Source organism: Papilio machaon, chromosome 11, assembly GCF_912999745.1.
Source record: "Papilio machaon chromosome 11, ilPapMach1.1, whole genome shotgun sequence".
Lineage (NCBI taxonomy): Eukaryota > Metazoa > Arthropoda > Insecta > Lepidoptera > Papilionidae > Papilio > Papilio machaon.
This window is the reverse complement of record NC_059996.1, coordinates 6892420-6916420: the sequence shown is the minus strand read 5'-3', so window position 1 is coordinate 6916420 and position 24001 is coordinate 6892420. Positions and strand designations below refer to the sequence as shown.

Sequence of the window (24001 nt, the reverse complement as noted above, 5' to 3'; positions counted from 1 at the left end):
TTTTATATCATAAGGTGGCAAACGAGCGAGTGGCCACCTGAATTCGCAAAAATAGCGAAGCTACCGCTGTCCATAGTCATCCACAATTCCAGATGCGTTGCCTACCTCTGATCAACAGAGGAGGGAACTCACAGAAAGAGGATATTTCTCCTTCCTATGAGTCCCTTTCTCCATTGAATCCACTCCCTCCTACCACCCTTTTCTTATACTAAAAGGGTGAAAAGAGAAAGGGGACAAAAAATTAGCCTTCCGGCACGCTAGTACATTCATTATATGCATAAAAGTCGCGCCCCAGTGTGTATGTTTCAAAACTTCTAGTAGGTTTGCGTACTATAAACACTGTTATGGCTGTCTGATATGTCGCATAGTTAAATGCAAAACCTCCCGTGTGCTAATACATGTAATTATCTGTCTTTTATTGTTAAAAAATAAATTGTTTTGTTTCAATCTTTTGATAATATAAGTGGGATCCGTCCATGTTATAAAAAGTATTTTAGACGAACGTTGAGACACTGTTGAAGTTTTTCATTTTATTTTTATCGTTCGTTACAATCATCTCGGATTTTATAAACGTTTTACTCACCACCAGAGCTTTCCATTCGAGTCGATGCACTGAAATATTGGCAAGATTTTCACTTTAAACTCACTTTCCTGCACAATATTTTAAATCCGTTGCCGGGGATAGTCAATTGAATAGAAACAAAATGGAAGGACTCTCCAAAACATTTATCAGTTAATGTAATTACTATATTTACAGTTGTTTTTGTGAACAGTAAGATACTAAATTACATTTTGTTATTTACATTCATGGTGTATATTTAGGTATGTGTTTCATTGAAATACTTTTATTGGGGTAACAACTTTTTAAAAATCTTTAAATTATTATTTATATTATAACTCCATAATTCGTCTATAAGTAGTTCAGAAGTGTAAAAATAAATCTAAAACATTAAACGACAAGTAGGTATCATAGTTATATATTTTGCACCAGTCGTGCAATTCGCAATTTATATGACAAGACTAGGACAATTTCATAGAAAAATCTAAAATTTCAACCAAAAGCAACAAACCTAGACCATGACTGGCGTATTACTGGAATATAATGGTCATAAAAGGCGTGTTTTTATTTTACACAAGGTTTAAATTATGTAATTTCAACATTTTGATCACAACCTAGCAGTCATTAAGCTAAATCTCCAAAGAGTTGGTTTATGTTTTACAAAATACAACGTAGCTTATAGACTTGAAGTAGAAGTATTAAAACTTGTGATAAGGGCTTAAAAGTTAAACCAACTATGATCCTTCTGTAAACGATCATTGAAGTCCCAAAATTAATAAATTACGATTGAGCGATAAACTATAATCACTTAGTATTGATTCTGATTCTAGAATTTAGCGGAATTTTTTGTTTCATTTATTTTAATACAAATACAAATATTTAATAAAAACAGTGTAATTGTTACTTTGTTAAATAGTGACATCTATGGTATACCTTTGAAAATAAAACATTTGACTAAAATAGCGACTGTTTATTGAATGTAGATGGTGCTCGTAGTGTCGGAAATTTTCAATTTAAGATACTTAAAAAGTAAAAAACTGTATTTATAGCTAAGTTACTGCAAGATTATTTTTTTTTTTCAATTACAGTTAGTTTATTTTTAATTTATGACAAAACCAATATACCGGTTTTGTCACACCACTTTGTTGGTCGCTTTCGGTTCCGGTACCGGTACGTTAAATTATGCAGAACCAGCACATCACTAATTAATTCTATTTCACCACGAAGTTGCTTGTGTTGGGTCGTTAATCAATTGCTCTAGCTTTTAACTAATTTTAAAATACAGTATACTGATTATTCACTACTTCAAAGATGAAGAAAGTAATATTTCTATGTTTATTGTCATTATCGTTCTGCCTGAGTAAGCCAACTGACGAAGGTAAGCTTTAATATGGATCAATCTAACTTTAACAAAAATGCGTAGCAATAAAAATTTCTACATTGTGACATTGTCATAAAAACTTGTTTCTCCCACAACGCGCTTGCTAAATTTCATCATATTTTCTAATAAAATTACTTGATCTCACCAAGATATCAAGCTATTTTCAAGGGTAGCAGTACTTCGTACTATACACATCTTTATGTATTTCTACTTATGTACCCAACCATTTATTGCGTCGGGACCAGTACTTCTTTAACGTTATTGTTTTCTTATTAAAAAAGTGTACATTCCTCATTCACACAAACAATGATCGCAAGTTAGGCGCTAATAATAATGACATGTACCGTTGTAAAAGAAAATTAAGGAACCATTCATACGTTATCTAAAATGCTATCGTTATACAGTTAATTTATTATATATATATAGTTTACAAACGGGTTAAATATATTTGATAAAATATATTTAACCCGTTTGTAAACTTCTATGTTTAATCAAATTATTGAAATCACTAAAAACCGCCATTTTTAACAAATTCATATTTCATCGTTTACTTTCTGTCAAGACAAGATTTCATTTCCGGTTTATTAATTTAAACAAAAAATATCTATTCTTCTTCACATTGTCTTTAATATGAAAAGTTAAAGTAAAAAAAGTAATATTTTTGTTTTCACAACTAAGATATTTTTATTTTGGATTGTCAACATATCAAAAAGTTTCGTGATTTAAACTTCACTGTATTACTTGGCATAATGATCAAAACTTGTTTTAAAACAGTAACAGATCAATATAACGTAATTAACATTATAAGTGTTATAGAATATGTGTATTCCCCTATAACACGGTACTCTTTTCATATTACGCGATTTCAATCCCTCGTTTAACTCGGGTATTCCCCCCAGATAATTGTGTGATTGCCCACATTTTATTTCTGTATTGTGAAATTTATCATGATTTGTACACAGTTCATAATTAGTTTTATATACCTTTGCATGTGTGTCAATTGTGTTGTTATGAAATTACATTATAACATTTTTATTCCTAGTTTTGAATTGTAAAAACGTTGGTTATACTCATATGTTTACGGAAAAGTGTATGAAAATTTTAGTTTATTGTAGGGACAAAGTGTTAAAAAATTACAAAGGTTGATGTCCCACCTCTATGTATAAGGGCCAAAGTAACAAATTGACGATTTTTACTTGTTTATCTTAAAAGTTACGTCTTAGTCTAGTTAATAATGCACTGAACATAAATACACATTTACAGGTGTAAACATGTTTCTTTGCATTGCGGCATCTTTACCTATATGTTTGAAACTTTGAGAGCCTGTCCTTTAAAGTTGTCAATTTACACATTTCAGTTTTAGGAGCCAACAATTTATTAGGCGGTTAAAACCTTGTTATTCATATAACTTCAACCGAAGCTTCTGTTTTAAAATATATTCATACCAGTGGATTATATGAGAATATTCCTTCAATGCGGTTTCCTATAATATGGATATAGCATGTTATAGGGAAGAAATTATTTACAAACAGCAAATTATATATTTAACAAATATATAATTTGCTGTTTGCAACAAAGTAATAATCAAATCTTGTCTCTTTATAAGTATAGATAAAATATTTTTTTCAAGGATTATGTATTAATTTCATATATCTGATCAAAATATAAAATAATGTAATTGTCACTTTTAATAGTAAAATAAGTTTGTACAAACTTTAAAATTCCATTTGGAATATTCATAAATTTAGTATTGCTAAAAGAATCGAAACTTCCAAACATACAGAATACATAATTGCTAATATGCTATATTTTAAATTTAGCATAGTATATATTTATCTATCAAAACAAAGTTAATTGGCCTTGATTTATTTACTGTCCAACATAATTACTTTCTACTTGCCTTAAGTTATTAAACTTACAACATAATAAGATAAAACGCTATTAATGGAAATCTACTCAAGGTATGTTAAAACTTGAAACATATTTTTGACAAATTTCAATTTAAATATTATTATCATTCTGAGATCTGTCACACATGATCTAAAAAAATTAAATGTGTTGTAAGTTGTAACACAACAAAGAAAACATTATTTTTGCTTTGTTTAGATACACATATATGTTTAAATGTGAATTTAGTACATATTTATTTTGTACTAGGTATTGACCGCGACTTTGTCTGCGTGGAATTGAAAAAAAAAAAACTTTAAAATTACCTAGTTTTCTAGATTGTTCTACATCTGTGCCAAATTTCATCAAGATCTGTTGATCCGTTTCAGAGATACCTTCTAACAAACATCCAACCATCCACCTAAACATTCACTTTTATAATATTAGTAAGATGTAAATGTTTGTATGGATGTTTATTAGACGGTATCTCCAGAGTGGCTCAATGGATCAAAATGAAATTGGCATAGATGTAGATCATAGTTTGGAAGAACTCATCATAGGCTCTTTATTAAGTTTTTTTAATTCCGCACGGACGGAGTCGCCGGCGACAGCTAGTATATGTGATATTTTACTAAAGTTGGATTTTAAAATAGAATTGCTTGATGGATATTTATTAAATAAAATAAAAGTTACATAGAGCCTTATGTTAATTTATATTTTATTTTGGACTAATCCTTTTATTACCAAATTTCAATCTGTAAATAACCTTTTCGTGTTTTTCTATGAGTTTCCACTGTGAAATACATATACAAAAAACAATTTTTATCAAAATCGGACCGCCAGGGGCGGAGTATCGCGGTAACACACATAAAAAAAAAAAAAAAAAATTCAGTCGAATTGATAACCTCCTTCTTTTTGAAGTCGGCTAAAAACACATTGATATCTCTGTATTTCAAAACAGAAAGAAAGAGACAACAGTGTTTTTGTACATGTATTTAGGCAATGAAACCCCACTGTATTAATAAATGTTAATTAATTTAGATCTTATTTATTAAAGATAAGCAAGAGCCATAAAATTATACATAAATATATGTGAGAATTGAGTAATTTAAATATCTTGTGCTCTACTGAGTATAAAATTCTTTATAAAGTATCTTGTAATATATCTGGTGTCTCATTTGCATAACAAGATCAAAACTTACATACTAACAGATTTGAATAATATTTTTCTAATGAAATGACTAGATAATTATATAATATATTAAAGTTTAAATGAATAAGTGGCAAAATGAAATAATTACTTATCATTACTACTATCTAGCTTTAAAATAAAAAATCCAGATTAGCCAATTTATTGCTGGTCTTTTATGTGGTTGTGGTATTTCACTGGTCAACCTGGCACATTCGTGCACCAACAAATATTGTTACGGGATCTCCACTGGCAAAATAATAATATAGAATGTATATACTATAGTTTTAAGATTTTTGTTGTGTTTATAGACATTAGTTTTTGTTATTTGACCTACAGAAATGTGATATAAACCATTAATTTTTTTCAATGTACAATTACAGGTAAACCTAGTCAGCCGCAGACCACAAATGCCACCCCAGACCCGAAAGTTCCGGTTGCAACAGAAAAATCTCCCGCCATTACCGGTGTAACCGAACAGAAGCCTGCCCAAACCACTACAAGTGAAAAGAATAACACAACAGAAGCAACACCGGTCCCCAATGAAAAAACCAACACCTCTCAAACCGCTCCAAGCGAAAACAAAACCAAAAAAGACACGGAACCTCAGAAAGAAACCGAAAAGAAGGTAGAACCTGCCAAAGAAATGGCGTCTGCTAAACTCGAGCCCGAAACGAAAGCCAGTACAGAGACACAGAAGAATGTCACACAAGCTAAACCTGAAGAGAAGACTGAAAAGGTCCCCATTACCTCCACTGAGAAGAGTGCTGTGACAACTAAACCCACAGAAGCACCTAAAAAGGATGAAGATAAACCCACACTCCAATCTAGAGGGTAAGTTATTTACAATGCCTTTCTACAACAGTAACATTTGTAAAAGATTTGTTAAATAAGTTTGTTTCAGAGAGAGAGAGACTTTACACAGCTTGTACTTAAACACTTTGTTGTGTTTACACCTATTTGTTTTTTTTAAATCTTTCTTTTGTAATTTACACAACACTACTAAAATCATGTTGATTTTTGGAACTAAGTTCCTTATTGCGCGTTGTGAAAGGGGGCTAGACGGAAAAAATTCTTACGAAAAGTTGTGACGACACTTTTTGCTATATCACCATGGCAACGACGTTACAATATAGAAATAAAATGTACTTCTTGTGAAGACTTAAGTTTATTATTCATAGAATAAACATTGGTTCCTTCACTAATTAATCGAAAGGAACTTCGTTCCATCCGGGTGTCCCTTGACACCTCTCAAGTTTTTTTTTATTCTTTAAAGGGATTTATAAATAACAAAATTTAATATGTACACACTCATAATGTCTGTTTTGTCTGTGTGTTATTTGTACATGTTGGTGCATGTTTAACATGCAATTGGTGTACTTCTTTAATAAATAAATGATGTTTTTTATTTGCAGATTTGATGGACCCAGCTTCATTGGTGGCATAATTCTTACACTTGGTCTGCTTGCAATTGGATTTATTGGCTTCAAATATTACAAGAATCACACTGAAAGGAATTACCACACTCTCTAAGTGTAATGTTAGTTAAGCTTGACTTCATTAGTTAAGGTGCACTTTATTCCTTAGTTATGTTTCAAGGGGCACATTAAAATAAATGGACCTTAAATTTTTGTTACATTAGAAGATGTGTATTTTATTTTTTTCTCTGTGCACTTAAATGTTGCCAGTTTGTCTTTAACAGGGTTGCCCTAGTTTCGTTTCTTAAAAGATTGAGATTTATTTTACCGAATTATAATGGGACTGGGACATGTATATGTTAAATTTTTTATTATATGCAGCTGATATAGTTTTATTTTGCATGTCAAAAGAATTGAATTTGAAACAGTTATTTCCTTCTTGCAAACTCATTTTTCTTGCCTAAGACCAAACAAAATGTATATTATGATTGCATACATATTCAATATTTAGAATTTTGATAATTTTGTGTAAATTTGAGAGATCTTAAGATTTTTTGTGAATTTATTAGATGTTAAACTTAAGGTTGGAATACTTCAAATTATAAACTGTTTTGAAATGCATATTATATAATTGATGTTAAAAGATGTGTAATTTAATCTTAGGGATGGATTTCTATTATTCGCCTGTGCCATGTTCCAACGATGAGATTTTTTATTAACAGTAAAACACATTTGTATTGTAGAATCACTTCATTGACTGCACGGAATCCTCATTTTATAAATAGTTGTAAGCATATTATTAAGTGTTGTTGTAAGGTAACGCAATGTGATGATGAAAATAAGGGTCTAAAATAGTAAAATATTGGTTTGGCACAATTCAAACACTTTGAATCTCTAATAAGTTACCTTCTCGAATCTCTTCAATGTATGACAATTTGTATTTCCTATACTTTATATTGCTTGATGTTGATGTGCTAAACCAATGTACGCATTTTGCTTTTGTGATTTTGTAAACTGGGGAAAGTTCATTCCATCCTAAAGTGCTCTTATAAATCTCATCTATTTATGGGTTAGTTGTGGAGTATTTACAGGCTTTATATTATCCTCAATTATTCTGCTCTTTTTATTCTTGTCACTTTCGTCAATAGTTGTGTTAATAAAGATATATATGTGTATATTATTCGTTTTATTTCAAAATATTACTATAAATTGACCAACAATCAACTACATAACCATTGCAAAATAAAAAGCGCTAGTGAAATCATTAAATAGCCAGGTTTTTCGCGGCTTGATTTTAGCCAATGACATATTTTTTTTATAAAAAGTATGTAGGACTGAATAGGAACTCGAACTTTACATTATCCCGTTACAACTTCATGCAAATATGAAAATTTCTTTCATTATAAAAACTAGACATCAAAAATATTAACACAGGTAGAAAAACAAAATCGAAATATTTCGACATAATTTATTTTTTATAAGAGCTTGTTTCATGATTTCCAAGTAAAGTGCTGGATTATTTACAAATAAATTAAGGTTAAAAAATAGTACAATTAGTTTAGTAAATTCCAATAATCAGTCATTTAATACATTACAGTACAATTGAATCGGTCATTTCAAAAACCACTTAAGTCAACATTTTTTCCAACATGCTTTTTTTACAGAAAATGGTTTTTCAAAGGTAGTTTATCAGTATTTTCCCATAAGTGGTCACTCCTTCTTACCAAATGACCGTGATTTTGGAGTCATAAAAAAAAAAGTTCGGAAGCATGATCGTATCTACGTCCCAAGAGAATACATTGATTTGGTTTCGAACTCCAGCTCAACATTCACAGTTATAGAGCTAAAAACTGAAGATGTTTTAGAATATAAGAAATGGTGGCCAAATTTGTACAAAAAAAAATGTTTGTCAACTGAATCTTATGGAAAAAAAGTCCCAAAGGACCAGAAAAAGTCTTTTGCACCTTCGACATACATCAGTTTTTCATATGATTCAGATCGAAAAGGAACTATCATAGCCGAGGAATATATTGATGGATTGATTGAACATTCATTCTCATTATTGAAGAAAATAACAACTTCTGTTTCACTTCCATCAACGAAAGCCTATAATTTGAAAGTGCCCATCAATAAAAATAAAATAGACGATTTAAAACTAGTTCAAGATAGCATTCCGGAAGAGCATATGCCATTTTATAACAACATTTTTAGCTGGCCAACTGCAAATGTTGAAGATAATCCAGATGAGAATGATGGAGAATATGACTATGTACCATAAAGATATTAAAACATGACAAATTAATACATGTGAAATATTAATAAGATTATTTTTAAGTGTAATTCTTAATTACAAGCAATAAAAAATATGATTACTACAATTTTTTTGGTTAAATTATATACCACTAAACCTATTTCTCGCTAAAACAACATAAGTCAAGAACTGTTTATCAGGTTTTTTTCATTATTTCTATTAATTAAGCGAAAAGATTATACGCTATTTTAATTTTTTACCCCTCGAATACTAAATTAACCATAAAGAAGCTCTTCAAAACTCATTTGTTTGTGTATGAAACAGTTTTTATTGATTTCTGAAAAATTATAATTTTGTGACTTATGAGGTTTTTGAAATGACCGATTCAATTGTGAATAACTAAAAAAACATCTTAATTTGTATTGCGAACTTAAAACAATTTGCAATAAAAAAGCTATGTTTTTATCACAATAAACATGCTAGAAAGATTTACAATGCTATTCTATATATCTAAATACATCACCTCTCTATATTTTAGATGTGTATAAGTCAGCTCTGAACCGGTTCTAAAGTTCAGCCCACATAAACTTGAATTGTTTAGCTGTGGATCAACAACGAAATTGATAGCTCAATGTATTATTACTATGTGAGTCAATGAGCCGCAAGCTGCCTTGCAGTTTGCTACGAACAAATTGAGCTTAGCTGTGATTTGATTCACACATGTGAGCCATGAATTGATCTGAAGGTCACCAATTTTAGTTGAGTTGAGTACCTACTGTTCTTATACCACTTTATTTGATCGGCACACAAGTTTTCATACTGCAAATCAATCTATCAGCCATGCCTAAGTTGTTCTTGAAAATAGTTGATATATTGTCTTACTTACAGTAGGACCAACATTTCTATTTAATTCACCATGTTTTAAATTTGCAAGTAAAAATTCACCTTCTTTTTGACTACAGACTTTATAAGCACTTATAAGAGAATGTGGAGTTGTGTATTTGCTGGTTATTGCTAAAGCTTTTTCTACAGAAACTCCTTTTAACTGAAGCAGTATTTTAATAAATGTCTCCGTAACAGTTAAAGGTTTATTTTTGACTGTACTTTTATTAAAATAATAAAATGTCATTAATGTAGTACCCTCCGGTGCTGCATTCCATCCTTTTAAGTTTTTACTCTGAAACATATAATATATAATGTTAATACAGTCAAAACCGTTTATGGCGACATCGTTTAGAACAATATACCGGTTAAATTGACCAAAATCAAAGGTCCTGGCTGAATGTTATATACATATCTTTCCTATTAATACCTGTCACTGGTTGTTACAACTATCGGTTTTTACGACTCAATATGAGTAGTCCCTTCGATGTCGTTATAACAGATTTTGACTGTATATATTGTAGTACATATTGTAATACATCTATATATATAAAAGAAAGTCGTGTTAGTTACACTATTTATAACTCAAGAACGGCTGAATCGATTTGACTGAAAATTGGTGGGCGGGTCGCTTAGAACCAGGAAATGGACATAGGATTTTTACCCCGTTTTCTATTTTTTATTTCGCGCGAACGGAGTCGCGGGTAAAAGCTAGTGAGTAATAAATTTGGACTTACCTGAAATCTAAAAGCCAGCCTTTTAGTCATTATTGCCAGAAATCTTGCTGTATGAATCAAAGATTTTGTTATATGGATTTTAAAGCCATCATTAACCCTTGTATTTGCTAATGCTTGCATTAATGACTGTACAGGCAACCCAACATTCTTTTTACCTCCATAATTTTCAATTAGATATATTACATTTTCTATGCCACAGCGTCTTAATCTAAATTTTTGTTCATGAAACCTGCCATCTTTAATACTGGCTGCTAAATCATCTAACCTCTTTCTCTCTACAATAAATGGTAGAACTAACTCCTGTTCAGTATTACGATGTTTAGCTATCCAAGTATAGTCACCAACTTTTAAAGTCCTGTATTCATGACAAATATTAGGGTACTTTTTAAACTGTGCAACTGTAGGATCATTTTTATTATTTAATCTGGAAATAAATTTATGAGTTATATAGAGAAATTATATTTTATACACAAATTAATCAATTTGTTATTAAAATTGTATGGAAAAATGTTTACATACCCACTTGTCTCCTGCTTATCAATAAGTAAAATTATATCAAATGTATTTGCTGCCAATTCTATGCAAACAATTTGCGAATTTTGTACTGAAGAGCTTTCACTATTTGCCGAAGCAACTTCTATTGGAAGATCTTTTGAATTATCAGTCTCATTTTGTATGGTATTTTTTGGTCTTGTATTTACATGAATTATATCTTCTGCAATTGATGTTTTTGGAGAATTTTTTGATAAATCTCTTGCTATTATACAACCTTCATCTGTTAAAGAATATGTAGTTTTATTGCCACTTTTACTTCTTTTGACTAAGCCTTTTGTTATCAATTTACCCATACAAGACCAAGCTGTGTAGAATGTGTTTGGTTTTTTGATAGTAAATGATGTTTTGCAATATTTTTCAGCATGCTCAATCAATGTTTCCTTGTTCAGTTGCTTTTTTTCATCGTTAGACTGTTCAAGCAATACCAGTAGTATAGCATATCCTCCAGATCCATAAGATGGCTTATAAATTGTGTTACAATTAGTTTTACTGGGACTTTCTGAATTCTGTGGACTGGCTCTTACTTGGCTACTAGATTTTGGTGCAACGTCAATTATTTCAACATCGTATTCTTCTGTCCCATAAGATTCTGCATTTATTATATCAAGTCTCTCTGAAATAAGGTCTATTCCATTTTCTTTACTTATCCTGTCAATAGAACATAAGGATATTCCTTTAAATGAATTATATTTTTGTAGTTTTTTGTCTAAGAACATACATAAGCGCTTGTCAAAACCTTTAAGGATAGCACACTCAGCACCTGATTGTAATGGTAAAGGATATTTAGAAAGAGAAGTCAAAGCCACTGTTAATTTGTTTTCGAGTTTACTTTTCTTCTGAATAGCTTCTTCTTGCAGTTCTTCTAACCATATTTGAAACAGAGGGTTAGGACGCGCGCGCTTTAAACTTATTCGTTTACCTGGTTCCAGGATATCCATATTAAATGTTCTTTACTAACTAAACGAGGTATATTTTGTCTTTATCACCAAATTCTTTAAAATCACACGATATTTCATCATCACTGTATCAATTATTAAAATAAAATTATTCAAGTGCATAGAAAACACAAATATTTACATTTATCATTTACAAATTCTGACACTGACATGTGACATTGACAGATAATCTACTAAGCACGTAGATCTATAACCAACCGTTATAAAATCTATTTCAAAAATGTATTTTCCAACGAGGAGTTGTTTGAAAACCGACATCGTAATCAAATCATTTTCGCCCATTCCCATCCAAACCCATGAGGTCAGAAATGAAATAAAAAATAAAATTGAAAAGCTTTAATATGTCTATTATAATACACTGAAAACGTAACCATGGGCATTAATACCACAACGGTAAATTAAATTTATATAGATATGCAGTGTGGTTAATTTACGCCTCGTCTTCACTTGCAGAAACAGATTTCCTAGACACGGGCGTCTCTGGTCTGGAGTTCCTAGACCCAGACCTAGACCTCGAGCCGGAACGAGACCGGGAACCGGACCGACTTCTGGAACCGCTCTTGGACCGCGAACGAGACCTTGATCGTGATCTGCAAAAACAAAAATATGTATAGTTTGTTACATTTTGATAATTTTATTAATAAAAGATAAACATCAATGAATTATAGGATTTAATGTTTTTCGTATCAATTTTGTTCTAAAATGTATATATTTTGTTTAAATGTACCTGGATCTTGAACGGCTTTTGGACCTTGATCCGCTCTTTGATCGGGAGCGCGATCGACTCTTCGAACGGGAGTGACTCTTGGAGCGGGAACGGCCCTTAGATCCGCTTTTTGATCGAGATCGACTCTTGGAGCGAGAACGACTCTTAGAGCGAGAGCGGCTCTTAGACCGAGATCGGCTCTTTGAGCGTGATTTACTTTTAGAGCGAGAGCGACTTTTCGCAGAACCAGAGCGTGAACGGCTACGCGATTTGGAGCGGCTTTTCGAACGTGATCTAAAAAGAAAAATAATTATTGTATCTTTAAGTAATAATTATCTAAATCACACTAATTAAACATTTTCACAATGTAGTCTTAGGCTGAAAAGGTCTAATAACTATACACTCTTTTTGCGAGTTTTGAATTTCGACTTCCGCCATACTTTGACACATGTTGTTTTTAAGTGTTTTTTTTTTTACTGTTAAAATATGAGGGACGATAACGTCTCACTTCAATGGAAACCCACAGACTGAAATATTTAATCTTACCGATCACTGTCAGACGCGGATACAATTCTCTTGCGGCCTTTGGTAGCTGGCGGGCTGCGACTGCGACTGCCGCTGCGACTGCGACTGCGACTGCGCGACTTGCGAGACGCCTCCGAGTCCGACTCGGACGTTGAGATCGTCTCTTTGGACACTATCTTCGTGCGTAACTTCGTGCCGACCTTTTCGTCGGCCTTCCCTTTAGAGCCTTTCTCACGTTTGCCGATACCTTTCTCGCCCTATGACAATATATAATCTCTTACAGCTGACCTTAATGAAGAGAAAAATAGATTCCCATTTGTGAATTTTATTTTAATTGATTTTTTTTTTTAAATATTGCAGATTAATTAAAATTTACTAATATTTATTTCAACTGTGTTAGGATACGATACGAATAGTCAAATTTGAACCCACGATCACATGACGGAGTTAATTTTGAGGAAGTTTTAGTGTATGTGTATGGATGTGTATGGATGTGTATGGATGTAGTGTTGAGTATTTACCTTCTTCCTGCCGCGTTTGGCAGGCGGGTCACTGTCGCTGCCGGAGGGGCGATCTCGCCGACGTCGCGACTTACCCTTGCGGCTCTCACCACCCTCGCGCTTACGACTCTTCTTCTGCTTAGCCTCGCGACTGCAACAAAACAATACTTACTGTTAGAGACTGGCCGTAAATATTATAATCAAAACTTTTTATACATTGTTGCCGATACAAACGGACCTCTTTGATAATGTTTTTTTTTTTAATTTTTAAATATAGAACATTTTTTTTTTTTTTTTCTTTTTATATAAAATTGTATCAGTGTAAAATATATATTCATCCAAGTGTTTCTTTTCGCCTTTTTTCTTCAATTATTTTCATTTTTAATATTTTTCTTAATTATTCCAAATTACCGCTCGTGTCTTTCCTTCCTCTACATACATTTTATATATTTATTTTATTTCAATTCTATTTTTGATGTGAAACATATATACACTTTTTCAATTCTCCAGGGAAACCCCTTCCTATCCCCCCCCCTGGTCCATGGATATATTACAGATGTTTGACGCAAGTGTATTTGATTGTAACTGACCGTTCCTCTCGCGGCGCGTCGCTGCCACTGGCGGGCGAGTCGGAGACGTACTCGTCGCGTCGTCGACCACGCGCTCGCGACTTGCCCTCCGCCGGCATGTCGGCGAACACCAGCGCGTTTTTCGTCTTCTCCTTGAACTCCTGCCGCTTCTGCAGCATCTCCACTGTGCTCTTCGCCTGCTCCTCCTCGCGACGCTTGCGCTCCTCCTCCTACAAAATTAAAGAATAACTACGTGTCTTCGAGTATTACAAATGAGCAATTTGACGTCAAATAAAGTACATTGTCAGAATTTCTACTGATTGAGGTTGTAATTCAATTAGTTTCGGATCAATGAATGTGCAAATAAAATAGCGTTAACACATTGAATGCCACCGGCTCACGAAAAAGAGACATAGTGGCATGAAATGTATTAAGATGTAGTAACACATGCGCGTAGTACACGACGAAAAGAGTTATAACGCTGATGAGATATAACAGTGGTAACAGTGGTAGACGCCAGCAACATCAGTTGCATGAATTGGCCACACTCAGTGAAATACCACGACCTCACAGAAGACAGACGTCAAGTGGAAGCAATTCCAAGTACAGTCTGATGAGTGTGGCCCTAGAGGCCTAATCTTAGTCCTCTTCTCCTTCACACCCTTTTCTTATTAAGAAAGGATGGGAAAGGGAAGTGGATTTAATAGAGACGTATAGGAAGGTTAAATATTCTCTTTTTGCGCGTCTTCCTTCGAAATGTCTATGGGCCGCGGTCGCTTCGCCATTTCGGCGAATTCATGTAGTCGCTTGCTCTTTTGCCTCCTTGTAATATAATATTCGTGGATGTTACCTGTTGCCTGCGGAAGGCCTCGCGCTGCTCCCGCTGCCTGTCCCTCAGCGTGAGCTCCTCGTCGTGCTGTCGACGTGCTCTTGCGACATGCCACTGCGCCTGCGAGAGCAGATCTGCGCACTGGCGAGCCTCCGCAGCAGCCGCGCTACCCTCGAACCGAGTCCTCTCCTGGCCCTCGCCGCCCACTGATGATAACCTTTGGAAGTACCTGCAAAGAAACATCTAGATTTAACGCACTAACCACATGTCCGCCGCGGAATAAAAGTAATAGAAATTCTGAATATAATTGACTAGAGGAATTTGAGAAGCGGAACTGGACATCCGAAGAAATTTTAATATTAGGTCCTTACATATGAAATTGGCGTTTTGTATGGGAGGAACAAAAAGTCGAATATTTTTTAATATAATATATTTAATTAATCAAAGTATGAACCATTATTTTCTATGCACTTTTGCCATCTCATAGGTAGTTCATTGATCCCTTTACTAAAAAAACCAGTCGGACGGGAATCAATAAAATCTTTGAAGGCGATTTGGACTGCCCCATCGGAGTTGAATTTTTTCCCTTGCAAGAAGTTATCCAAATTTCGAAAAAAATGGTGATCTGTTGGAGCAAGGTCCGGGGAGTACGGAGGATGTCTTAGACTTTCCAATTGAAGCTCTTCTAATTTAGTAGCCGTCTGTTGCGCAGTGTGTGGTCTAGCGTTGTCGTGAAGCAGCAGTGGCGTGGAGCGATTGACCAGCCTAGGTTGTTTAGCCGCTAGCTTTTCCATCATGGTTTGCAATTGCTGACAATAGACATCAGCCGTAATAGTCTGGCCAGATTTGAGAAAACTGTAATGAACAATACCGGCACTAGTCCACCAAACGCTTACAAGTAACTTTTTTGGGGTTAATTTTCGCTTGGGGCAGGATTTGGCTGGCTGGCCAGGATCCAACCATTGCGCTGAGCGCTTCCGATTATCGTAAAGAACCCATTTTTCATCACAGGTAATGATTCGGTTTAAAATACCTTCATTATTGTGCCGGTTTAGTAATGTAACGCAACAGTCGACGCGCGTTTGCCGGTTTGCTTCAGTCAATTCGTGAGGTACCCACCTTTCAAGCTTTTTAATCTTCCCAATTTGCTTCTAGTGAATTAAAACAGTTTTATCACTAACATCGCAACCTGCAGCTAACTCGGACGTGGTTTGCGATGGATCCGCTTCCGCAATAGCCTTCAACTCTTCATTATCAACTTGAGTCTCAGGCCGTCCACGGGGCTTGTTCTGCAGATCGAAATTTCCAGAACGAAAACGTTGGAACCAAAAACGAACTGTGTTTTCTTTTGCAACACGACCGCCATACACATCATTCACCCTTCGAGTCGTTTCCGCAGCACTAGTGCCACAGCGGAACTCGTACTCGTAAATAATGCGATATTTTAAGTTTTCCATTTTGTAAAATGAGTGACGCAAACAGAAAAAAACAGAAGAAAAAAAACAAATGAATGACGGTCATCGAACCACAAATACATGAGTCTATAGCTGTACAAATTTGAATTTGGAATTCCTTACCAAAGAGGAGAAATTCGTGATTAAAGTGGCCAGTACGAAAAACGCCAATTTCATATGTAAGGACCTAATATAAATCGATATCCCTTGTTTTTTTATATCAAAATGTGGCAAACGAGCAAACGGCCACCTGAATTCGCCGAAATAGCGAGGCGACCGTTGCCCATAGACATCCGCAAATTCAGATGCGTTGTCTACCTTTAATCAATGGAGAACAAAACACACAGAAAGAGAATATTTAACTTTCCTAAGCGTCGCCTCTTTCGTCAAATCCACTTCCCCTTTCCATCCTTTCCTAATAGGAAAAGGGTGCGAAGGGCAAGAAGACTAAAATGAGTCCTCCGGCACCACACTCATCAGACTGTACTTGGAATTACTTCCATTTGACGCCTGTCTTCTGTGTGGTCGTGGTATTTCACTGAGTGAGGCCAATTCATGCAACGGGTGTTATTACTGGCCTCTACCAATGTTAAAGCTGACACAGTCTCATAATGACATACGTACCGATGTGAGACTTGCAACTCGTGTACAGCTCGCAGCACCACCGCTAGTTCTGATCTTTCATCTTTGAGAACATGTGCGGCGAGACGACGCAGCGCTAACGCGGTGTTGTACAGCAGTGCGGGGTCGTGCGGCGCCACGCGGCGTGCACGGAGCAACGCCGCGCGTGCCGCGTGTGGCCGCCCCGCCAGCCCGTGCGCACGCGCAACCCACGTCAGCCACTCCTCGTCGTGCTGCATACGGAACTTGCGGATGCAGTTCTCGTACTGCCCACAAACATGTACATATTAAGTACAAAACTCATTTACTTTGTATAGATCTTTTAATTACATCGTAAAGCACAGAGGGCGTTACCGTCGTACACGTTTTAACCCGAACCATACCCAATTAATAGAAGGTACTTTAACCATAAGAAACATTGTTATAAATTCTTTATCTACCTTTCTTCTTTGTCTCGTCACATTTCTTTCGCTCTCTGTCTGTTTCTCTCGCTCTCTATCTCTCACACACTAAAAAATAATAATGAAATATTTACCATTTGTATGGCGTTAATATATTGTTTCTGTTCGACGTATATGTGGGCGATGTTCATCCATACATCGGGAAAGTCCGCCGTCGCCTCTCTCACCTGCGCGAAGATGTCGCGCGCCTCGTTTATACAACCCTGGAATATTATAAATAATTATTTTAAGAAAGAAAATATGAATGATTTAATTATTAATTATAAATCTAATATATAAAATTCTCGTGTCACGGGGTTCGAACTTGAACTCCTCCGAAACGGCTTGACCGATTCTCATGAAATTTTTTTACTGCGCGCGGACGCAGTCGCGGGCGACAGCTAGTAGTCTATAACATTAAGGGGTTAAGCACTTGACTTGTAATCTGAAGGTTCTTGATTCGAATACCACCATTGTGACCGTAAAATGTGAAAAAAAAAATTCGATAATGCGATAACGTTTTAAACACAAAAACTTAAAAAAAGTTAAATATCTTCAATATTAAAAAAATCCTTTAAAAGCATGTATTAAATATGAAATGTTTATAGTTTATTTTTAGTTACCTTGTGCGCTAAGACACATCCTATGCCGTTAGCTGCCCAGATGTTCTTGGGATCGTTCTTCAGCACCTGCTTGTACATGGCGAGTGCTCGCTCCTGGTGCCGCTTCTCGCGCTCCTTCTCACGACATGGCTGATGTAATGTTTGCAGCCATACGTTACCTACACAATATTCATCTAACTATAAAACCATAGCTAGGTCATTCATAATAAACCGGACCTAGGTATATATAGAGCAGGGATCCCCAAATTATTTTGGACAAGTGACCCCTTTTCTAAAATGAACTATCACCTTAGACCCCATATACAAATTACCTACTTTTTAGCCGACTTCAAAAAGAAGGAGGTTATCAATTCGACTGTATTTTTTTTATGTGTGTTACTGCGAATCTCCGCCCCTGGTGGTCCGATTTTGATAAAAATTATTTTAATCGAAAGGAAGTGCTTGCAGATGGGTCCCATTTTTTTTATATAATCAATGATTATTATTTTTCATTCTGACTTAGGTCAATAGAAGACAGAGTGAGAATTAGCAATGCTTTAAGTTCAATATCCACTTTGGAAATCCCTGGTATAGAAGTTTGCAAATATGTAGACAGCTCGGAACATGTTGCTGCACAAAACACAAACATGTGTAGGGGGATGTGGGAGAGGTCACTGTGCAGCGCCCGGAAGACCTTGAGCCGCCAAGATATTTCAAAAGACGTATACATAAATTGCAGTATTAAGCACTAAAGACAGTAGTTGTATGAAAACGTGAGAAAGATTTTATCGCGGTTAGATGTCACAAATCTAGGCATAGACAATGTCATACAAAACATGACAAGAATACAGTGCGACAAGGAACTAGTGTCACTTTATTCTCAGAGGGCGCCAGTGTATAGTACTTCATTGAGTTACAACTCACCGAGTGCGATCAAGGAGTAAGCATCAGTAGAGGTGGCGGAGTTCTGCAGGATCCTCTCGAACTTCTTCTGTCCGGGGCCCCACTCCTGCTGTGCGAGGTGCAGGTTGCCGAGCAGAGACCACGTGTCCGGGTGCTCCGTGTTCACCTTCAGCGCCTCCTTGAACCAGTCCGAGGCGTCGTAGATGCGCCCCTTGTCTCGCGCCATGCAGCCCAACCTGACAATACACTTCATACATATCTAGATACAAATTAAAGCCTAAAATTTGTAAACAATTAATATAAATTTTACATTGAAATCAAAAAAAATATCGAAAAGTGCATTGGGAGGTTTCTTTGGTCATGCTAAATGGAATGGAATGCCATGATCTGTGCCTACCCGTCTGTGTTACAGGCGTGAATTGTATGCGTGTATGAAAAACACTTTTTCTCAATTTAAAAAAAAATCAATTTTTGCATATTCAGATAATCAAATAAGCCCAAGGAATATTCCTTTAGTTAGAAAATTACAGAATCAAATTTTACTTTTACTATTTACTAGCTTTTACCCGCGACTTCGTCCGCGCGGAATAAAAAAAATGCACACAAGATAAAAAAGTTCCTATGTCCGTCTCCTAGTTCTAAGCTACCTCCCCATCAATTTTCAGTTAAATCAGTTCGACCGATCTTGAGTTATAAATAGTGTAACTAACACGACTTTCTTTTATATATATAGATAGATGAATTTAGTGACATATATTTTTAGTAATAAGCGAAGATAAGGTGATTTAAAATCAATCTAAAAGAAAAAAACTCAGATCAAGTAAAGTAACTACAAATAAGTGTTACCTTAAATAACAATCAATATAATTAGGATGTTCTTTGAGTATATCTTTATATAACTTCTCAGCTTTATTGTATATACAAAGTGCTTCATTCAATCTCGCCAAATTGTACATAGTTGTAACCGCTATTGAATTATAATACTGCGCATCCAAGGTTTTTGCATCTGCTTTCTCTCTGAAATTAAAAAAAAATATTAAACTATTATTACATTATTACAACTATGTGATGCAACCCGCACATATCTGAGAAGAAATACAATGATATGTGTGAAGTCAACCCACACTTGGTCAGCGTGGTTGACTATGGCCTAGTCACCCCTAAAATTGGGGTAGGCTCCGAGCCCCTCGGTGGGGACGTATAGTGAGCTGATGATGATGATGATGACATGATAGCAGACATTTTAACTTAAATATAACAAGAGATGCAATTTTTCAATGTCTCAATTGACATAAGCTATCGGCCATTTATCAGAGCATACCTGACCCCATCATCTGGATTGTCTCTTGCTATTTAATATTTAGATTACACACACCTAGACGTTAGCGAAATCATCGAAAAAACGATGGAGTCCACTATTAATTAAAAGAAGAAGAATAAGAACCAGAGAAATAAAATTTAATAAATATTAAAATTTAATATACCTTTCCAAAGCTTCTTCTAAATATTTCATGGCTTCATTAAGATTGCCGAGTCTGTAATGTAGGGCTGCCACATTGTTCAATATTTCCGCTGGTATATCTGCATTTACCTTATCTTTTAAGATTTTCATCGCTGTACTATACGCATTTAGGGAACCCTATAACAGACAAACATGGATTTCAAATATAAAGCATTTCAAGAAATAATAATGAAGAAAAAAAAATTCACACTAAGAGTACATTTTTTCCCCATGAAACCAAAAAGTATACAGTTTTAATGTTGGGTATTGTATTGTTTAAAAGTTTATCGAGAGTCTATGGTTTTTGTTGCCATAACAAATACATTGTTTATTGGATGTAATATTATATATGTAAAAAATAATATAAAAATTAATTAAAACAAAAACCTGTAAATCATTCTGTTCCAATATCTGTGCCAATTCAATCCACGCCTCTACATCATCTGGAAACTGTTCGGTGACTTTCTTCAGATGTTGCCGAGCTATGTCTCGCTTTGACTGTGATGGTGAGTTGGCATACAATGATCCTAGAATTTTCATTGTTTCATAGTTCCCTGGTTGAGCTTTGAGCACTTTCTCAAAGCATTGTGCGGCCTGTAATAATTACTTATTTGTTATTGAGAGAATAAAATTTAAATGTTTAATTGTGTTTTCACTGTTGAACATCTGTATAAAAATGGGACCCATCTGCAAGCACTAATTTTCGATTAAAATAATTTTTATCAAAATCAGAGCACCAGGGGCGGAGCTTCGCGGTAACACACATAAGAAAAATACAGTCGAATTGATAACCTCCTTCTTTTTGAATTCAGCTAAAAATAGATTGCTTTCTCCGTCTTTTCACCTAGAATAAGAGGGATGTGAATGTATTTTTTTAATATTGTTTCTTTTGGAAGTAAACCACAATTAAGCTATGATTGTGTAACATTTTAGTAATGTCCATTTTTTTTTCTTAGGATATTTTAAAAAAATAAATAAAGCTACATTAAAATTACATTAATACATATTTTAGACATCCATTAGCAATGATTATTGGTGATTTTCACTCAGTTAAAGTTAATGTATAGAAAAAGTGTAAAAAGTTGTGGTTATACAAATTCCTTGTTTATGTAGGTTCGATCTTTGAGAAAAGAACACTAATATACTTTTAACTTAAATGAATTTAGCTTGAATTTATATTTCTATTATTCTTGCACAATTTTAGAAAAAATTTACAATTACTTACATTTTCAGTATCCCCTCTATAAATATACATTTGTCCAAGTCCATAATGTGGCAACACAAAGTTAGGTGGAGCAAACTGTGTTGCCTGATAATAATATTGGAAGGCCTGATCGCAATCTCCCTGGGCATGGAATGCGCGAGCTAAATGATGACAACTCTCTGCACTCATCGCCTCATTCTCGGTATTGTGAAAAGCGTGCATTGCTAAATGCAATACTTTTCCATAGTCCTGTATTATAAAACGAAATATTCCATAGATAAAAATTATTAAAATAATTCTCATGTTTAAAAATTATAGAAAGCATCTGTTGCTGTCATTTTGGTTTTAACAAGAATTTTATTTTAACCATGGTTTGTGACAAATACATAAAGAATAAATAACAAAAAGTACTTATATAGGAATGGATAAAACAATTACGTACATATGTCTGGTGTTGGCACCGACTAGTTTCGAGCCCATCAGAAATAATACCAGTCCCACTCTACCTGATGAAGGGCCCCCAATGGGCTCAAAACTAGTCGGTGCCGACACCGGACATATGTGAGTGTTTTAGCCATTCCTATAAAAGTTAATGATAATGTCTCACTAAAGTTTGAATAATTATATAACAAAAAATATTTCCAAACCAACTAATCTGTCACATATTTTAACATACATTTTTTAATTATTTGTTTTTAATACTAATGTTATATTAATACTAATTAATACTAATGTGAACTCAAACCTTTTTGAAGAAGAAATGATTAGCAAGATGATTCAACACCATAGGGTTTTTAGGATCAATAGCATAAGCTTTTGACAACATGATAACAGCCATTTTATTTGACTCATTCTCCTGTTGGTTTAACTTTAGTATTGACAACCCTACTAAGGCTCCGACACACTGTGGGTCTAACTGTAAAGCTCTTTCAAAAGCCATCCTAGAACAAAAAAAATTTTTTAAGAAAAAGGTAGTTTTTTTTTTCAGTAATATAAATCTGCCAAATAAAACTATTTAAAATGCATATAACTCAATTTAAAAAAATCTGAAAAAGGGTTTTTTTATTTACCTGGCTTTTTCTTGGTTGTTCAATTTCATAAAGCAGTGTCCCATTCCAAGGCGTAAAGCAGCTGGACTGTTTGGATTAGTTCTCAGAGCTTTCTTATAAAATGCTAAAGCACCTCTGTAGTCTTTGCGATTGAATGCTATACATGCTTTTCCCAGTAAAGACGGTACATTGTTAGGTGATTGATTAAGTACGAAATTGAATTGAGCATCTGCTTGTTCCATTTTATCACCTTCCAAAAGGCAAAAATATGCTCGGCCAAGCAGATGGTTCTAGAATATTCCAAAAAAATTATATTAATTACAGCAAATTTGAAAAAAAAATATACTTGATTCTTATATTCGTGATTGCTACTGTCACATACCTGATCATACATGATAATCTTGTCTGCCATAGTATAGAAGAATGTGGCTTTAGTGAACAGATCTTTCTTTTTGTCCTTAGACTTCTCCTTGTTTGCTTCCTGCACATAGTATGCAGCCACCATGTCAAGGGCCCGCATTTGATCTCTCTCATAATCTCGGTAGTCAAGATTTCCATAATCTTTGGACGCTTCTAAGATTTTAAGGAAGTCCTCTATTTTCTTTTGCTTGTAGTATGCAAGCTGTAAGATAACAGAATCACGTTTTATAACGTGCAATTTCAAACTAATGAACTGTCCAAGAGGTTATGTATACATACCGCGACATTAATCCAAACATTTAATTGAGGACGTTCTTGTTGTAATATACTAAGTACTTCATCCCCCGATGGTAACTGCTCTGGATCCAATTCGATCACCTAAATAATAAATTCTGGTTATGAAACACTGACAGTACTATAAAACGTATAACGCGATCTTTCGTTCATATTACCTCATCCGTGTTCATCAATGGTATTTCGAGCGACATTTTGGTTCCTTTTAAAATACCTTTCTACGTAGGAATAACATTTAACATTTTAAACTACAAGACAGAGGACGCCAACAAGAAATGTTTTGAAAAAGAAATGTTTGACAAAACAACGTTGTCATTTGTCAACTTGTCAAAAAACTGTCACGACCATTGACAAATAAAATAGCCACAAATCTCAGTTGAACAATTATACACAAATAGGGCGCCATCTTGGTCAATTTAAAAATTGGTGTTTGAAAAATTTTAAGAAAATGAATTTAAGCCATTAATACAAGTGTGTTTTTGGCTGGTTATTTTAATACGATTTGCGTTATTTGAATCATTCTGTTGATTTAGTTATAGGTTTTGTGATTGTTTAAGTTATTTACTTTT

The 24001-nt window shown here is 34.4% G+C and overlaps 3 protein-coding genes across 3 annotated transcripts; 1 reads left to right on the top strand and 2 right to left on the bottom strand.

Annotated features, from left to right (window-relative positions):
- The first annotated feature begins 1771 nt into the window (after window positions 1-1771).
- On the top strand, window positions 1772-7609 carry LOC106711424 (sialomucin core protein 24). The gene is made up of 3 exons (XM_014503732.2): window positions 1772-1937; window positions 5400-5850; window positions 6432-7609. Exons 1-3 carry the CDS (start codon window positions 1871-1873, stop codon window positions 6547-6549), a joined length of 636 nt encoding a protein of 211 aa, XP_014359218.2. The 5' UTR covers window positions 1772-1870; the 3' UTR covers window positions 6550-7609.
- Window positions 7610-9206: 1597 nt separating this feature from the next.
- On the bottom strand, window positions 9207-11958 carry LOC106711341 (crossover junction endonuclease MUS81). The gene is made up of 3 exons (XM_045679960.1): window positions 10824-11958; window positions 10305-10728; window positions 9207-9862 (listed from the first exon to the last, which is right to left on the bottom strand). The coding sequence occupies exons 1-3, from the start codon at window positions 11795-11797 to the stop codon at window positions 9530-9532; spliced, it is 1731 nt and encodes a 576-aa protein (XP_045535916.1). The 5' UTR covers window positions 11798-11958; the 3' UTR covers window positions 9207-9529.
- Window positions 11959-12155: 197 nt separating this feature from the next.
- On the bottom strand, window positions 12156-23762 carry LOC106707585 (RNA polymerase-associated protein CTR9 homolog). Its single transcript, XM_045680059.1, has 19 exons — window positions 23591-23762; window positions 23418-23516; window positions 23101-23340; window positions 22740-23008; window positions 22415-22610; window positions 21691-21918; window positions 20853-21059; window positions 20449-20603; window positions 19811-19981; window positions 18986-19200; window positions 18083-18240; window positions 17555-17683; window positions 17023-17285; window positions 14966-15173; window positions 14137-14345; window positions 13568-13697; window positions 13068-13303; window positions 12543-12815; window positions 12156-12405 (listed from the first exon to the last, which is right to left on the bottom strand). Exons 1-19 carry the CDS (start codon window positions 23624-23626, stop codon window positions 12246-12248), a joined length of 3582 nt encoding a protein of 1193 aa, XP_045536015.1. The 5' UTR covers window positions 23627-23762; the 3' UTR covers window positions 12156-12245.
- Window positions 23763-24001: the final 239 nt, after the last annotated feature.